Source organism: Maniola jurtina, chromosome 4 (genome assembly GCF_905333055.1).
Source record: "Maniola jurtina chromosome 4, ilManJurt1.1, whole genome shotgun sequence".
Classification (NCBI taxonomy): domain Eukaryota; kingdom Metazoa; phylum Arthropoda; class Insecta; order Lepidoptera; family Nymphalidae; genus Maniola; species Maniola jurtina.
The window spans coordinates 12,619,021-12,638,290 of record NC_060032.1 but is presented as its reverse complement, the minus strand read 5'-3'; the positions used below and the strand labels follow the sequence as shown (position 1 = coordinate 12,638,290).

The window sequence follows — 19,270 nt, the reverse complement described above, 5'->3', positions numbered from 1 at the left end:
TTATTACATCATGACGTGACGTAAAATTGCTTCAAGCATATCGACGGTAATGTTGTTCCGACATTATGCAAAAACATAATTCGTCTAATCAAAATAGCATTAGGAAGCAAATTATTGAAGAGGTCAAATCTTTTTAGCATTGGCAGTTACTCTTTAAATCCGATTTAGTCATGCGCTACTTATATTCTGTAATAATAATGATATTTTATAATACCTATTGCAGCTTCCTCGGGTTAAGTCTAATGTTCTCATACATCATCGGATTTCGTTAAATCACCGTGCCCAATTACTGATTTAGTTTACGCCTCATTATAGGATGAGCGAGAGATGTACATAATTGCACACATCTTTTAGTAATAAGCAAAATGACTGAACACGTTATCTGCCTAAGTCACATCTCTGAATCTGTTATCCACGAGAATCTCAGCTGACGGACCTGCTTGCGCATTTTTAAAACCAGTTGCAATTTCCTGCAGGCAATTTTCGGCTTACGTAATATAATAATATGCATTCGTTTTCGACCACATACCAAGGCCACTGTGTCGACGACCACACGGGGGCGGGGCGTTTACTAAGTCAATATCTCCTTAAGTGGCAGTTGTGAATTAATCATCATGCACACAATGCACTTTCAATCTTATTTCAGCAGCCCCGTTACTTCATTCATAGGTGTTTAATGTTCACGTGGTGGATCGGTTTCAACGTACAATCCACGTGTTTCTTTATTGGAAATGATGGAATAACCTAAATTCCCTATAACGGTTATGGGCTCGATATCTTGTAGTATTACGTGTAAATCCCTTTTTTTATCAACAATATTTATTGTGAGTGCGCTTAACGCTCATGTTTATGTGCCAGCGTCTTATGTTTTTGTTTGAAGTGGGTGTCACAACACAGTTATATTTCCATTTGAATCGCAATAATGTCAGTCCAAAGCTGGCAAGACGTCTTGTCCTTTTCATGCAGAATTGTATAAACACTGAGTGGGTTTTCCTTAGTCTCACCGGGCACCATATCTTCACCCACACTGTTCATATTTTATTCTATTTCGTTTAATATCTGTAAAATAAACCTTCACTTTAAAGTTCATGCTCGTCGTATTAGCATCCTACATTTCATCCCACGAAATTTGCGATGCTTTATGAAGATTTGTTACTCATATAGACCGCAATAAACCGGGTTCATGGCCGTGATTATGGCCGTGAGTTTACGCGAAATGTGCACTTTTTGCAGTAAATTACTAAGAAGTTCCTACGATGTCTCTCAGTGCTAAAATTCGCGTTACAACGTTATGGTAAGATAATAATTGCAGACATTACATCCATTTAATGGGTTTTTTTAGTGCCTGTATATCTTGGATGGTACATAAAAAAATTTAGAGCAATGTAGCGGTAGCAGCTCTACGTCTAATGTATATACTATTATTCTCTTGGATATAATAAGACCAATCAAAGAGTTTAAGTAGTGCGATGATGAATTGAAAGCGTGTGTGAAAAAATCGCTGACAAATCGAGACGCTATCAAATGTACGGAGTTAGTTTTGTTACGTTGTAATTTTTTCAGTTGTTTTTTACTGCGATTCATACAAAAGAATACGGGTAGCCGAACCTTTCAAGGACTGAGCGTTACGCTTCAGAAGTTTTCTAGACAATTACCCGATTTGGCCTCTAGATTTTCACAATCAACCTACACAATTTCGAGTTAAAAACTTAAAACAATCGACTACTAGTTTATTTTCGAAAATAGATATGCTGATTTGTGTTAGTTTTATTAAATTTCTCGCGCAGATATTTTGTAACTTCGATGAAGATTTTGCAGACTTATGTTTTTTGTAGATGCCTTCCAACATTTTTACCACTACTACAGCGTTTTAATTAGTCCTATCAATTTGTCTATAGTTTTTGCTCCATCAGGGTTTTCTGTTTTGTAACCTGGACATTTGTCTTTTTCAATACCCCAGCCCCTAATGAGAACATCGTCATTCATAAATCTTTCGCCGTCTCCTAACACTATGAACGTGCTTCCTCTTTACCTTTTTTGTTCACCGTAATCACAATCCGTTGTCCAATCTTCGTTGTGTATCTTACATTGTTCGATAGTAGTTGTGAACTTAATTTAGACAGAAATCTTAAGTGTATTATTTTGGTCATCGTATCTTGATGAGTTTCCTCTGTGTCTATAATGAGAATATCAAGAGATACCTGTAACCAAACTTTTTTATATCAGTAATAAAGTTTAGTTTGTTTTTTATTGACCCGCGCGTTTAAGATTCGTTAAGTAGTTAAAGTATTCGATTAAATTTAATTTATTTTCGTGTCCAATCATTTTATTGTTTCTCAAGTTGTCAAGTGTTGATTGAATTACAAATAACCATTTATAAGTTACGACTACTTGACTTGTTTTGTAAGCCTGGAACGAACTTCTTGTGTAAGGATATGGAACGCTCTTCCGACATCAGTTTTCCTTTCCACTTTTAATATGGGTACCTTCAAGTCAAGAGTAAGTAGGCATCTTAGGCTGCATCATCACTTGCTGCCGGCATGATTGAAGCGCTAGTCTATAAATAAAATAAAAAAGCGTTTTAAGCACTCAAACAAGTTAATTTTTTTTACACAAATATATTTATTTCTATAGGTCTACCTAATAAATGTCTCTGAAGTCTCAACGAAAGATGCATGCTACGATTTTTTCGTACCTGGCTCGTCATTCGACTTTATAATTGAACATTAGGTCTTTGCTCTGTCACGTTTATTTGATTCAGGTTTTTTATTGCGTTCACTTATTTTAGTGCACTTTACGACCATAAACTAAACATCATTATATGTACCATTTGAAAATTTTAAACTTCTTTTATATTTTTCACACGTTTTATGAGTTTCTTTAGAGACACAAAATTTTTTTAAACGTTTAACTTGAGTGTGTTTTAATGTAAATTTTTCATTGTTTCAGGAGAATATAGACCCTTCGCCGTACAGTCTTTCACCAGTGTCAGCGAAGTCACAAAAGCTTTTGCGGTCACCGCGCAAAGCTACACGAAAGATTTCAAGGATTCCCTTTAAGGTACAAATAATATTACTTACACGCTCCGTGAACAGTAGAAACCCTTTGGAAATTCAATGGAAAGTTGCATTTTCTCTGCTCAAAAGAAACATTTGCCCAACACAGAAAGCCTTAGTTTCAATTTTTTTAAATATCATAGCAAGAGCTAAGAGTAGAGACACACGACATGTTATGAAGAAATCGATTCTGGTTCTATCTATAGTAAATGAGGAAATATCTCTGTACAAGAAAATATTTACGTCCATTGGGGATCTACTTTTAACTGACGACTAACGTGCTATAAAATCGACAAAGATAAATCGCAGATAACTTGGTCCAGTACAAATTCTATGCAAGCGTACTTACCTACACTAAAATAACTGATACAACTTTTGATTTTGGTTTGCGATAGGTTTTTGAATTAAGAAACAGAAGAAGAATAATGTGTCTGTGAAAACTTGTTTGTTTTTTAAAGCAATTTTTAACTACCCTCAATCTCGTTTCTATTTACCCTCAATTTAGCTTTAAAACACCGTTTATTTTATAGGTGTTAGACGCACCCGAGTTGCAAGACGATTTCTACCTCAACCTGGTAGACTGGTCCGCACAGAATGTACTCAGCGTGGGTCTGGGAAGCTGTGTCTACTTGTGGAGCGCATGTACCAGCCAAGTATGTATAAATCCATAGCAATACTTAATATTATAGATGCAAAAGTGTTTCTGTCTGTCTGTCTGATACCTTTTCACGGCCCAACAGTTTAACCGATTTTGATGAAAAGTACAGAGTTAGCTTACATCCCGGGGATGGACATAGGCTACTTTTAATACCGGAAAATCAAAGAACTCCTATAGGATATTCTTAAAGAATGTTTAAAATTTTCATCCAAGGGAAGCTGGGTTATAAAAATTGCACCTGACTGAAAATGCTGCCAGCATTGCAGATTTGCCAAAATATTGGTGTCAGTTGTAAACCTCATTAAACGTACTCATTTTTTTTTAACTATTGAAAGAGAATGTGAAGTGCTAACTGACTAACCCAAATCCTTCTTCACTCTGGGTACAAGATGAAATTGTATTAATCGGTTAAAATTGAACTAAATCGATGACACTTGAATTTAGTTCCATTTGAACTAAATTCAAATGGAATCGCGTTGCATAACATGCTTACGCTCACAAAATATTGAGGTAGCATATTCATATAAAATACCGAGTTTATTTTCATGAACTAACTTAAGACTAGATTCTAGAAACCAGATAGTATAGAAAATGCGGGATTTATTGATCCCGTGGAGTTATCTAAACAATGCGATGCTGATATAATCTTAGACACGCGAGAATTTCTAGTTACAGTGTTAGTTTTACGACTTATTAATGAGACATTTATTAAATGATACATATTTTACACATATCTGTGGCACATCTGTGAGAGTGGTCCCGTAGATATTTTGTAAGCTTTATACTGTTTAAGTTAAATCATTTCATGGATTCATTTAAATTATATCATATGGAATATTTTGGCTTTTTTTAACCTGTCGATGAATTAATTATTATTTATCATTATTATAGTCCGTACAAAATGAGAACTCACTCGCCATTTTAACTCTAAGTGTCAACTGTCATGTCAAAAGTACGGTTCACCTTTAAAATAGCCTCAAAGCCTCGATAGCTCAACGGTTGAGAAGCGGACTGAAATCCGAAAGGTTGGCGGTTCAACCCCCGCCCGTTGCACTATTGTTGTATCCACTCCTGGCACAAGCTTTACGCTTAATTGGAGGGGAAAGGGGAGTATTAGTCATGATTAGCATGGCTAATATTCTTTTTATAAAAAAAAAAAGATTGAAATCGTAATTTTGACATGACAGTTGACACATAAAGTTAAAATGGCGAGTTAGATCTATCTCATTTTGTAGGCATTATACAGGAACATTATTATTTGTCAAAAAACCGTACAATTTTTGAGAAAAAACAACATTGTAGTGAGCAACAAGTAACTTATCGACAGATTACAGATAGATTGAATATTGAAATCAGGCTTAGTAAACTTAGTTGTAAAATTGTGTAACTAAATCAGATCCTGTAATAATACTTAACAGTCCTACATAGGTTCCAAAACTCAAAATTTTGTCTGTTCAATCGTCTCACGAGTCCATTAAGTTGTCATGCTCTCTCTAATACTTGTAGAGAGAATGGAGTAAAATTAAATACAGGGTTCTATTTACGTAAAATAAAGAACCCCAACTCGCGATACATATTTTTATAAGCGCAGACAGGAAATCGAACGAAAAAACGAAGCGAAATATCGAAAAACACCTAATGTCTATCATATTACACGTATTTATGCAAAACAAGAGACCTTCCAATGCAAATTATATTTTATTCGTACATAACTAAATAAAAAATATAATAACATGCAATTCGCAAAAAGTCATTGGCCCATGAGGGGATCGAACCCGCGACCTTCGCGTTATTAGCACGACGCTCTAACCAACTGAGCTAATGGGCCGACGGAATCTACGTCGAAAAACCTCCATGTATTATCTTTATGCGACATAAAACTGACGTGAAATTATTAAATTGATAAACCAGTCGCTTCGTCAATACGAAGGCAATAAAATTCGTCTAGTTTGGTGCATCGGGACGTCTATAGAGACAGATGACGCGCTATCTTATAAATATAAATCGGTCAAGCCTGAGTTCACTCTATGGATTTAATCAAGACTGACCAGATACTTAGCGAAGAAATTATTACCATGATTTATAGACATCGAACGAATGATGTTTTTAATGATTTATACCTAGTCTTCAAATTAATCTTTGTGTTGATCTAGAATAACACGTTCGTGGAGACTGCCTAGACCTGCATGTAAATCAATGGTCTCAAGCATGTCTCAATGCTAACAAATTATTACACTTCTTCCCTGCGAGAAATGAAGAAAGTGAGCGTCTGCCTGACTTTTCTTTTACCACTAGTAATATTGTGTAATAGCCCGTCTTCTCCATTTTTATATTGAACTAGAGGATGCCCCCGACTCCGTCCGCGGGATTTAGATTTTTATAGATCCCGTGGGAACTGTTTGATTTACTGGGATAAAAAGTTGCTCATGTCTATTACAGGGACGCAAGCTACTTTGGTACCTTTCATACAAATCGGTTAAATGGATGGGTCTTAAGGAATCCCGTGATTCTCCGGGATAAAAAGTAGCCTATGTCCGCCCCGAGGATATAAGCTAACTCTGTACCTTTCGTCAGAATCAGTTACACTGTTGGACCGTGAAAAGGTAGCAGACAGACAGATAGACAGACACACTCTCGCATTTATAATATTAAGTATGGATTCTTAACACTCTATAACTTGTACAGCGTACATAGTTGCAACACTGCATACTATAGATGTATTAGACACTTTTTGCCCTTTTAATCTAAAACCGGTACGGAGACTTGAATTAGCGTTGTAAATAAAACTTTTAATTGAATAATCGCGCTGCAATAAACGATCAATTTGATCCTTATGGATTTGTCTGCGATTTTGTGTTTAATTATTTCGTCCCGGATACTCGTTAATATAACAGTACTATTGTTAATATTATAACTTTTACCTAAACTTTAGAATATCAGCCTAATATTATAAATGCGATAGTGTGTTTGTTTGTTGGTTTGTCCTTTATCAGGCGTGATCGGCGTGATTTTAGGATCACTTTGTTGTCTGTCTGTCCATCCGTTCGTCGTGTCAGTCAAGAAAACCTATAGGGTACTTCCCGTTGACCTAGAATTATGAAATTTGGCAGATCGGTAGGTCTTATTGCACAAGTAAAGGAATAAATCTGAAAACCGTGAATTTGTAGTTACATCATTAAAAAAAAATTAAAATGTGTTTCAATTTTCAAAGTAAGATAAGTAACTATACCAAATGGGGTATCTATCATATGAAAGGACTTTATCTGCACATTCTAAAACATATTTTTATTTATTTTTATGCATGTTTTTAACCCCCGAACCAAAAAGAGGGGTGTTATAAGTTTGACGTGTGTATCTGTGTATCTGTGTATCTGTGTATCTGTCTGTGGCATCGTAGCGCCTAAACGAATGAACCGATTTTAATTTAGTTTTTTTTGTTTGAAAGGTGGCTTGATCGAGAGTGTTCTTAGCTATAATCTAAAAAAATTGGTTCAGCCGTTTAAGAGTTATCAGCTCTTTTCTAGTTTTCTTGTAGAAAAGAAGGTTAGATAACCGTTAGGTTCATAATATTATGTCAATAGACAAATGTCAAGCTGTCAAGATGGACGTTGCCTAAATACATAATTATTTATTTGAAAATGATGTTTTGGAAAACTCAAATACTTTGGATCGTCGGGGGTGTTATAAATTTTTAATTTACACTTGTTGATTTATTGTGCAAAATTTCGGAAAAAATACTCGAGTACGGAACCCTCGGTGCGCGAGTCTGACTCACACTTGGCCGGTTCTTTTTGCATGGATATTGGATATAGTTAAGGACCAAGAGAGTGGTATAGGCTATTTTCATCCCGGCAAATCAAAGTATTCCCACGGGATTTTGAAAACCTAAATCCACGCGGATGAAGTCGCGGGCATTGGTTAGTTAGTATAACTTCATAATAACAAGTTGTCGGGTTACTCATGTGATAGTAATTTTTCGGAAATTCTTCAAAATGCTGCCGCGAATGGTCCGCACTGAATCACTACTTTCGTTTATTATTTTTTTATTCTGAAAACTGCTGGTTTTTTGTCAAAATTAACGAATCATTAGGTATCGTCGAAAGATACGTCCCATTGACCTAAAATTATGTTTGGCAGGTAGCAATGTCTTATAGCACATGTGAAGAAAAAATCCGAAAACCATGAATCATGGTTACATCACAAAAAAAATAAAAGTGTTATTTCTTATACGATGGTACGCTACCCTTCGTGTGCGAGTCCGACTCGCACTTGGCCGGTTTTTAAACCACGTGGTCACCATGTTTTGAATTACGTACCTAAATGACATACTCGATTGTATGGACCTACTCCATAATAGGTATAAGAGCTAATTTCTCGTCGTATAAAAAGGTATATTTTTTACTTATTACGAACTAGCTGACGCCCGCGACTTCGTCCGCGTGGATTTAGGTTTTTCGAAATCCCGTGGGAACTCTTTGATTTTCCGGGATAAAAAGTAGCCTATGTGCTAATCCAGGATATTATCTATCTCCGTTCCAAATTTGACACACATACAAACTTTCGCCTTTATAATATTAGTGTGATGTGATAGGTAGGTTGTACTTGTATGTAGACGATAGACGTATGTACACAAACTAATTATGTACCTAAGCTAGAACTAGTTGTTTTTTAGCGTTCGCGTGTCTAGATTTTAGTCGCAAGCGCAACTCTGCAAGTCACTGTTATCAGGGCGCGCAGGTATTATTAAATGCAGGTCATTCGCCCATGTACTAAGCCGATCTGGAACTAGTCTACCCCCGCAGTGCACGTCGCGCCCACAAATCCTTGCTACCGGACACGATGTACCTACGAGTACTTGGTTTAATAAATAATAATATTTTTATATACGTAATCTTTAGAGTTCCGTACCTCAAAAGAAAAAAGGAAACCCTTATAACATCACTTTGTTGACTTTCTGTCTGTCTGTCTGTCTGTCTGTCTGTCCGGCCGTCTTTCTGTCTGACTGTCTGTCTGTCCGTCCGTCCGTCCGTCCGACGGTTCTTATTCTGAGAGGAGACCTGTTCTCAGTAGTGGGCCGACGTTGGGTTGATCGTGATGACGATGATGGCAATTATCGCTTGACTGCTACCTATCTATCATCTCTTATAAAACCCTTTCTGGCGCTTTTCTGTTCAGAATCTGTCAATTAATTATTTATTTGAGCCTGTCCTTGTTTGATTGTTCTGTCATTTAAGATGTAAGTACTTACATGAAAAGCATTTAATTAAAACAAACGGTAAGCGAAGTTAAAGTGACACCCGAAAGATTGCTATGTTGATTTATTTAGCGTCTTGTATAAATTTTCAGATTTTAATAAACTGTATATCAAGAATATTTTCTTAATTAATACAAAATATTTCTCATACATGTTACAATATTCTTTCTGCTATGGATGCGGAACGCACAAGAGAGGCGGACTTGGAGAGAGCTTGAGGAGGTTCTACTATAAAAAATCAAATATAATATAACCCTACCTACGTACACTACAATAACTACCACCTATACCAATTTATTTTAAACTAGCCGATGCCCGCGACTTCGCCCGCGCGTATTTAGATTTTTTGAAATCCCGTGGGAACTCTTCGATTTTCCGGGATAAAAAGTAGCCTATGTGCTAATCTAGGATATTATCTATCTCCATTCCAAATTTCAGCCAAATCCGTCCAGTAGTTTTTGCGTGAAGGAGTAACAAACATACACACACACACACACACACACACACATACAAACTTTCGCCTTTATAATATTAGTGTGATAGTTTTGATATTGTAGGATTTTTCTTTCAATAATGACTATTATCTAAAATATAAAGTTTTTATCTAGTGCTTTGGTCTACAAAGTTTAGTCTAAAAGGTTCACTTTGCATTAAGTCTGTAATTAAATAAATAAGGCGAAATATTATTCCATTGTTTCAGGTGACACGGCTATGTGACCTATCATCAGAAGGGAACGCGGTGACATCTGTAGCGTGGAGCGAGCGGGGTCATCTAGTAGCTGTCGGGACTCAGAAGGGACACATCAGCGTATGGGACGTCGCTGTTAACAAAGAGGTGAGAAAACTACATTTACTATAGGCGTAACGCATATAGTGTAGTAGTGTAGTACTTTAGTCATAACTTGAACTTGAAGAGTTATAGTGGGAGTAAGTTGGCGAATCCGGGAAGCGAAAGTCGATGTATCAACCAATCGCGTGCACCCGCGCCGACTGATCAACCAATCGTGTGCACCCGCTATTCGTCAGCCAATCGCGTCAATGCTCAAGTTGTTTGCCGGGCAATGTAACTGAGTAGGTTTCTACGGTAGAGGAGCGGTGCGGGACGGGTGTGATGACTCTCGCACAGCTCCACTACCGCAGGAGCCTCCTCAGTTATACGCTATACCTATTTTAGTTAAATAGTTTTGATTGAGATGCTCTTAGGACGCCAATACTATTACAATAAATATTACAATAAATTAATTCTAGTTTCGACTATTCTCACAAATTAGTCGATACTAAAATTAATTTCTTAAACTGGACCCTTCAAAGTAAAGATTTTTATATAAACCTGTGAGGATGATACTGCTATTGTCGCAATTAAAATACCATGTTATCGTCGTATCGTTGTCGTATTAGTTTACAAATTGCGAAAAACCAAATTAAATTTGAATTTCGCGGGCAAGCCCGTCTCATGCCCCTTAAAAAGTCAAATCTATTACCTACCAGTTAGTAAATTTAGTCTGGCAAGTCGTAATACCCTAATGAGTAGAATTTAAAAATATTCAATTTCGAAATTGAATGTAATATATGTAGATTATTTTAATGTAATATAATAAGTTGTAGCATCGTATATCATTTTCATGTTGTATCTGTGTTGTCAGGTGACGAAACTACAAGGGCACATAGCCCGCGTCGGCGCTCTGGCTTGGAACGGCGACATACTAAGTTCCGGCTCACGGGACCGGCACATACGGCAACGCGATACTAGGACACCAGGTAAATATTAATAACTACTGATAAAAATCTAGAAATTTATAAAAAAGATGTATTAGCAATGCATTATTAGCAATTTCATTTTTTTAACCGACTTCGAAAATGGAGAAGGTTCTCAATTCGTCGGAATCTTCGTTTTTTTTAATGTATGTTCCCCGATTACTCGAAGACGCCTGGACCGATTTGGATTTATTTTTTTTGTTTGAAAGGATACTTCCCAGGGACCCCATATAAATTTGGTAAAGATCTGATGAATATCTTCGGAGATGGAGAACAGAACTTCTTGCTCGTGGATCAGTGTAATAACAGTTGGTATTTAACTAGGCATAGCATATTTTGGTAAAGTAGGTCCACTAACAATCTATACTAATAAATAAAATTGAATTGTGAAATAAAAAATTGTTTAAAAATTGAATTGTTTTAAAAAAAACCCCGACTTCAATAATCACAAACACTAAAAAGTAAATAATAATAATTTAATATATTACTGAATATGTTATGTATACAAGAGTTAATGTAGTTCTATAATAACATTTTTTGGAGTCGGTGCCAATAAGATGCCAATATATAAATAAAGAAAAAAAATCTTTATTATGCAAAACTATGCCTTAAATAGTAAAAGTGCTAATTTTCCATTCCATTGTTTTCAGCCATACAATCATCACGAATTCTCCAAGGGCACAGACAGGAAGTATGCGGACTGAAGTGGTCGCCCGACGGACAGTCGCTCGCGTCGGGAGGCAACGACAACAAACTCTTCGTGTGGTCTATGGTAAGTTTTTCTTTTTTAAATTATCAAAATAGGGAGTGTTTAGTAAGTCTGCTTTTGACACAGCGAAAAACCACTAAGGTTTACAAAAGGTCGTCTTTTACGTCGTCATAGATTCTTTTATAATTGTAAGAGTAATTCCTTTTATAAAACATAGATAATAATGATCGCGACTTCGTCTGCGTGGATTTAGGGTTTTCAAAAATCGCGTAGCAACTCTTCTTTTTCTGGGGTAAAATGTGTACTTTTTGAAGCTATCTCTGTGAGAAGTTTTAATAAAATCGGTTAAACGGATGGGCCGTCGCTTTTTGTAGTTTTCTTTATTTACAGAGGTCAACAAGGGCAAGTCCAAATATTGAGAAGCTATACAATTTTTACATTTATAAAAGATATTTTTTAAACGTAGAAAATAATAATATGTAATCAAAATCGTGAGATTGTGGTTTGCGGCAGGTCGGATGTGTATGATAAGCTTTGCGGTGAACTTATTTCTGTGTGATACGAATAATGTCCTATTTTGTTATATGTCCTAGTAAGTGTGTGAGAACTATAAATATAAATTTTATCTATTTTGTTTGAAATCCCCACGAAAGTCCCATTTTATGTTTTTAATGTATAGTGGCGCCGATTCTGTTGTCTTTCTCTAAACTAAATTGAGAGTATCTGCATCCTCTTCCTTTTAAAATTGCTAAAAAAGGACAGAATATGAATTCTATATTTAAAAACTCTGAATTTTAGTGCACACTACAAACAATAGGTTCGCGACTGGCAACATTCACTTTCAAAAGTTCTGAAAGTGCCAAACACTTCAATCTGGTAATGCGTCTGGAGACTAACAATTCTTCTGTAGGTTGTCTGTTTATATGCACATACATCCACTAAGAAACGATATATTCCACCTGAAAAAAGCCACAGCTGCGGGTCACCTAAGGCTAATGGCTATAATCCTTAAATTATCCTGATTTTTTTGCAACACTTCATTTTAACGTAATAACCCAGCAAATCAGTCAATTCATAAAACTCAATTTTGCCTTGATTGTAGGTGTAGCAACGTTTTCCATAAAATACAATCTTCTTATGCTATAGTGCCATCCCTATTGGAGGTTGGCAATCATTAAGGCTAACTGGATTTTGTTAACCATTGCCCTAAAAACAGTGACCTTGTACTCGTGTAGAACCACTGGCGAAGGTTCTTAAGTCAGGATGTTCGTCTATGGCCAGGTCTACGTTTGCCTTTTATCTTGCCCTGTATTATTAGTGTGATTAATAGAGACAGATCATGGTCCTTAGCAATAGGAAATACGACGCAGAGAGTGAGAGATACCAGTTAGTAAGCGAATCTTATTTCCAGCACTCGACATCCCCGGTGCAGACGTACTCAGCACACGTGGCCGCTGTGAAGGCGATCGCGTGGTCGCCGCACCAGCACGGCTTGCTCGCGTCGGGCGGCGGCACGGCCGACCGGTGCATCCGCTTCTGGAACACGCTCACGTCGCAGCCCATGCAGTGCGTCGACACCGGTGAGTTGATACACTACTCACATACCCAGCACGAAACAGCACCGGTGCTGACACTCAGCACACGTGACCGCCGTGAAGGAGATGAGTCGACGAGACTGACCCAGCACAAGATAATACCAGTGTTGACGTTCTCAGCACCAGACAACATTACTGCTGACATTCTCAGTAATAATGGCAGTATCGGACAAGTTCTGGTATCAGTGCTCATATACCTATTACAAGAGCCCCGGTGCTAAAATACCCAGCACCGCATAAAACTAGTGCTGACAAATTCAGCTCATAGTTAATGCTGGGTATGTTAGCTCAACTGATGCTGGCATACCCAGCACTAAACAGCACCATTGCGGCAGCTTGGTATTTGGATCATGTATCTAAATTGCGTTTATGTTGGTTCCAGGATCGCAAGTATGCAACCTGGCATGGTCAAAACACTCCAGTGAGCTCGTGTCTACGCATGGCTATTCACAGAACCAGATCCTAGTTTGGAAATATCCTTCGCTTACACAAGTAAGTTATTCCAAATACTTAAAGAGTAATTTCTCTTGATTCATTCAATATTGCTCCCCAAAAAAATTGAGTGTAGTATATTGTATAACAAAGTTTAAATTTTTGTTTGTTTATCCCCAGGTGGCAAAATTAACGGGGCATTCGTACAGAGTCCTGTATCTGGCTTTATCACCAGACGGCGAGGCGATAGTGACAGGCGCGGGCGACGAAACGCTTAGATTTTGGAACGTATTCTCCAAAACTCCTTCACACAAGGAGAACAAAAGCGTTTTGAGTCTCTACACGGCTTTGAGATAAAAAGTGTACCTAAACTAGTGAATATGACAATATTAGATGGTGATATCTTTATTACTCTAATTTGTTCAGTGTTGCCATCATAAAATATATAGACTGTGGTAATTTTTTTCTCGTGATCGAGTAGTCTCATGTGCTTACTAATATTTGGTATATTTAGTTTGGTGGAGATTGCCGTGTACATAACATCATGGGACTCATAGATATATTTATTATTTCCTTCGGGAATAGTTTTTTTTTTGTTTATATATTATGAAATTTGTTGATAAAAAAATATTTTAGTTAAGGCCCGTTTACATTTGGCCATCCACCGCTTATTTAGAGTTTTTCAGCTAGCAACTAATTTTATTTACGTAACAATTGTCGCTCCTATTTTTTTGCCCTCTTTTGTGACTTCAGACAGAATGGCTGCTTAATTTTTTGCTACATGTTATATCCCTCTTTGAAATCTACAAGCTTTTTTAAGACTTTCAAATGCCATAGTGTAAATGGGACCTTAAAAATAAACTATCAAGAGTAGTACATATACATTATTCTTTAAAAAGTTATAAAGATTTCTTTATTAAAAAAATATATAATATGCTGTAAGTCGAAACAAGCTGGCTTAATTTGCTTTTTTGCTTTGATAACTTGATAATTTTATCATTCCTACAGCATTTTATATGATACATTATACACATATATAAAATATACTGTTCGTGATACATATAGTCCAATATGTTCACTTACATAATTATGTTAAATCATATTTTTATATTAATGTACATTTGTTTGATTATGTAATATTATACATTATGTATATTTATTTCATAGACATTTATCACTAACTATGTTTGCATTAATATATTTTTGGCTTTATATACAACTTCGGAAAAGATATCTTTTAGAGTAGTCATAATTCTAACTAATTTTTATTTTTAGTAATACCTAATAGCTAATTGGTTTTTGCGTCATATTTCATTAAAATAATATAAATGTAAACATAGTGGTGTGGTAGTTTTGTAAATTACGTTGTTGGTAACATTTTCTTTATATTATTAGCTGTTCCTACACTTGTAATATTGAAAACATAAAGTTGAATTGAGAACCTACCTTACCTTTTTTAAGTCGGTTGAAAAGACTAAGCTTATTTTCATGTTAAAAATGAGTTCTCACGCGCCATTTTAACTTTACATGTCAAATGTCATGTCAAAAGTACGATTTTAGGCCTTATTTTAAAGGTGAACCGTACTTTTTTATACGTATTTTGTACGGACAATATCTTGATTGATATTGCAAGTGTAAGAGTATTCTTCTATACTAAAATTTTGTGTACTTATTTATGTAAATATACTTTTGACTAGATATTTACTATGAATTTTCGATTATGACATATTAGCCGTGTATGATTTTGATAATATGTTTTCTTTGATAACCACTTAAATTTGATGAAATATAACTTAACGTATAGTCGCGGAAAAATACTGATGACCTCATAACAAAAAACTACAAAATGTCAAATATGTCTCATTCTGCACGATATTAATCGATTTTCTGAGATAATCGATTCTATGCATTTCCAATTTCCTTGCCCGCTTAGAAGTTTTCAGTAGTAATAGTAGGTTTATAGTGATTTTATGTATTAGTTTCTATCATCGGCATTTATTAATTGTAGTCAATAGATGCGCTCAAAAGCAAAGAGGTCGGAATGTTTTGCAACATTAGTTATAGTTTTAGTTTTATAATCATATATTAGAGGTGCCTCTTTATGATTTATGATCTCATAAACAACTATGATCTATAAAATTATGGCAACATTACGTAGTATTTATTCAGTTTAGACTCTTTTCTTTTGTTGTATTATTTATTTCTTTTATTTATTTAGTGAAAAAAGTGCTGAAAATTCTTTCGGTGAGTAAAATTATAGTTGTACGATTTATGAACTACGATTAAGTTTTTTTTTTTTGCTTGACTCACGACTGATTTCTTACTTTGCGCTGTCTCTTTCTATCTTCGGTTGTGTGAAAGAGAAAACTATACCACCGTGAAATCCTTGTGTGTCAAGCGAAAGGTTTTGAGGTACCCTCTTAATATATTATTTGTGTTTAAATGTATACCCTTTACATTTCCTATTAGATAAATAACAAGTTTGAATTGGATTTGTGCAATTTAGGTTATTTTTGTTTGTTTGGGTGTTTTCTTTTTCTGTCTGTTTAAAGCTGATTTAAGGATACTTATGATATATACGATCAAACGTAGCAGTGCATAGTATAGTCGCCTCCCTAGGACAAGGTTCAGTGAAAATGAGAGCTATCGCTTTATCCTGCATGTTCGAACATTTACCAACTCCAATCGTTGTACCCTATCAGCGAACAAAAGTTACTCTAACGCTCTCTCTGTTACGTAATCCCATACAAATGATAAAGACGGTAAACTCAGTGGGCGTTAACCATTCCGAGTCACCCCCGTTGAGGTCTTTGTCATTTGTATGGGATTACATAACAGAGAGGGCCCTGTACTCACTTTTCGCAGTGGATAGAGTACAGATGATGACAAAATTATCACGTCATATAACCGGATTAGTCAAGAACACCACTCCACTCCGCTGCGCTTCAGTAGAAACGCTCTCTCATATAAGTGGATACCGGCAGAGTGAACAAGAGTGACTGAACTCTCGGTTTGATACTTAATCGACATCTGTCAAATATTAGTTAGATATTTGAGCGCGAGTGGTGATAGTGAATCAAAGATTTGAGAATATTGGACTATTTTAAAAGTCCTTGCCACGCTGCCACGATGGCCCATGTCACATACCTAGTCGTTTCATAGCTTACATTTGACACCTGAAAGTGTAGGTGAAGCCTCGAGGTTTTGTTACAACTTTCATAACTGTCGTGAACTGATACCAGCCTATTTTTATTTTTTTGTATATCAGCTTTCAGACAGAAACCTTAAACGCTCTATCTATTAGATAAGAATGAATGGTACGGACGACACCAAATATTAACAATTCGCTTTCGTTTAAACTAAAAAAAAAAAGTTGTGTGTTATACGTGTTTTTTTTTTTGTTTTTCTTTTTTGTCAAAATTGTAGTGTACAACACTAACGGAGTCATTTTTTATAATAATAACCAGAATTGGGTGTAATGAGCCTCGTTTTGATTAATACCGAATGTTTTTTTTTTTAAATTTGCTTTCCGAATTATTTGCATAACTTTTTTATTCTGGACCTTATATTACAAGTTTTTCTAGCTTTTGCAATCTTTTTAAAGGTGCTTAACAATAAAATCTGCTATGAAAATAACCTGCTATTGATTTTTTCGTTAATTCAATAAAATAAAAAAACAAGCAATGGTATTACTCAGAACGACGCTTTTACCCGATATATTTAGTTTATAAGATTTGTAGAATTGGACCTAACTATTGTACACAACAATCATGTGTAGTGTACTAAAAATATAAATGAAAATCTTTGCTATTAAAAGTGCATAACTTTGTATTTCTCCCTATTTTAAATACTCAACAGAATTATAAATAAGGGCGCGTCTACATTTTTGAAAATTAAACATTCACTCACGTATGCCAGATTACGGGAAGTACGCACTGTGATATTATATCGTTTGATTTTCTTACGGATTACTGTAACATTATTATTCTTCATACAATTTCCATATAATATAACAGAATTCTGCGAGAAAAATCACGCGATGAAATTTCACAGTGTTGATTTACCCTAAGTGTGAGTTGCATATCAGATTACCGTTCAAGTAAAATGGAAAAAGCTAAATGGGTTGCACTCATTCGTATTTGTCCTCATCGATTCATATTCATGTTCGTATAAGTACGATTTGAAATGGTCGTCTTTCAAAATGTAAGCACAAGTGTGCACTCATTTGATTCGTCTTCATACAGATCAGTCTAAATACGAATCAAATGGACATTTTGTATGAAAGCCACTTCGAATAGTATTTTTACGAATGTCAATATGAATCGAATACGAGTGTATGCACACGCCATAAGGGTAAAATTTTGATACGACCCTTGAATTACGTAAAATAACAAAAAACACTCTTTAGTTTTTTATGGTCAAGATCTTGGACATCGGCAAAATTGGAAACGCTGGCAATATACGATCAAGTTTGCAGGGCACTTTAAGCGGTAGCTCGATTCCATAAAACCTGCATCAATCATTATTACAATCGCAATCGTTGTTATTGACTTTTATGGTATTGTTGTCGCAACAATAGTGAGCGAGCGTCAACCAATCAGAGGTGATTGCGATCGTGACATTGTAACTGTCATTCAACCGCAATCGAGCTGCGTAGTCAGTAAACTTGACGATAAACTTGATCGATTGCCTTTACTTATCCGTCTCATATGCAATTGTTTCTAAGTTGGCAGATGTTTGTGATTGTTATATAATATGTAGATGAACCTTAAGTAACTAAACAGTCAATTTCAGTCCGTACGCAGTGTTGGTTTTTTTTTTGTATAGAATAATAGCTAGTGTCAATCTACTTAAACATTGTTTAATTTAATTCTAACATAAAGATTACTATCTCGTATATTTTGCGTCGATTAACCATATTAATCCATAATCATATAGGTTAGGTCCATAATAATTATGATTAAAAGAAGAGTTATTTATAAATAGAGAAAAGATATAATATATTGAATGCACTATGTAAAGATAGACTGATATTGTTTACACGTTTATTTCGTAAGTGTTCATTGTAACCTGTACTTTAGAATTAAATATCAAATTGTGTGATCTACTTATTGGATTTTTTATTTACCCAACTAATTCACCTATATTTTTATTCAATTCATCAAACAATAAGGTAAGTAAGCACTAAGCATTACTTATAAGATCTTTAAAACAAGAGTGAATAGGCACCTTCTAGGTAAACGCGTTCCATCTTAGACCACATCATCACTTTCCATCAGGTGTGATTGTGTCAAGCGTTTACCTATAGTGAATAAAAAAAAAAGAAGATAGAATCGAAATAACTTCAATTACTATGTTAAGGTGATCACACACCGCCGCAAGAGACTTAATGTGCAATGTGCATGCATGCAATGGAGCATTTTTCTGTACTCAAAATGACATCAACGCTAGTAGGTAAGGATGCCTTTCCACTGAAGCAGAACAGAGCGGACAGGTTAATTATAGACCAATCAGGTTATTCAACTCGCTTGGTGTGAGCGAGGACTTACTTAGTTTAATTAAAATATATAAAAAAAAACCCCTTGACTTGGCCTCTAAATAGTAGATAGGCGAAATGGTTATTTATACCTACCCTGTTGTACCGGAACATTGTAAACAATACCAGTATTATTATAGTACTATTATTATTATCATATTATGTGTTCCGTTTGACGTCCGAAGTCCATTTATGAAGAGTACATCGCTCCTTCCACGCCTTTTCGCTAGATGTCGTTGATTTCCGTCACGCAATCCGTGCCTCCAACGCCGCCA

At 35.6% G+C, this 19,270-nt stretch overlaps 1 protein-coding gene and 1 non-coding gene across 2 annotated transcripts in view; one reads left to right on the top strand and one right to left on the bottom strand.

The window, feature by feature from the left end:
• Positions 1-18,566, top strand: part of LOC123864734 (fizzy-related protein homolog) — a 73,448-nt gene extending 54,882 nt beyond the window's left edge. The window contains exons 3-10 of the mRNA XM_045905360.1: positions 2,950-3,060; positions 3,587-3,709; positions 9,669-9,803; positions 10,612-10,726; positions 11,374-11,495; positions 12,844-13,012; positions 13,410-13,519; positions 13,640-18,566. Of these exons, the coding sequence (XP_045761316.1) occupies positions 2,950-3,060; positions 3,587-3,709; positions 9,669-9,803; positions 10,612-10,726; positions 11,374-11,495; positions 12,844-13,012; positions 13,410-13,519; positions 13,640-13,816 (1,062 nt within the window). The 3' untranslated portion in view covers positions 13,817-18,566. The remainder of the gene's footprint in view (positions 1-2,949; positions 3,061-3,586; positions 3,710-9,668; positions 9,804-10,611; positions 10,727-11,373; positions 11,496-12,843; positions 13,013-13,409; positions 13,520-13,639) is intronic.
• Trnai-aau lies at positions 5,469-5,542 on the bottom strand. Its single transcript has one exon. It is a non-coding gene; the product is annotated as a tRNA-Ile (tRNA).
• Positions 18,567-19,270: the final 704 nt, after the last annotated feature.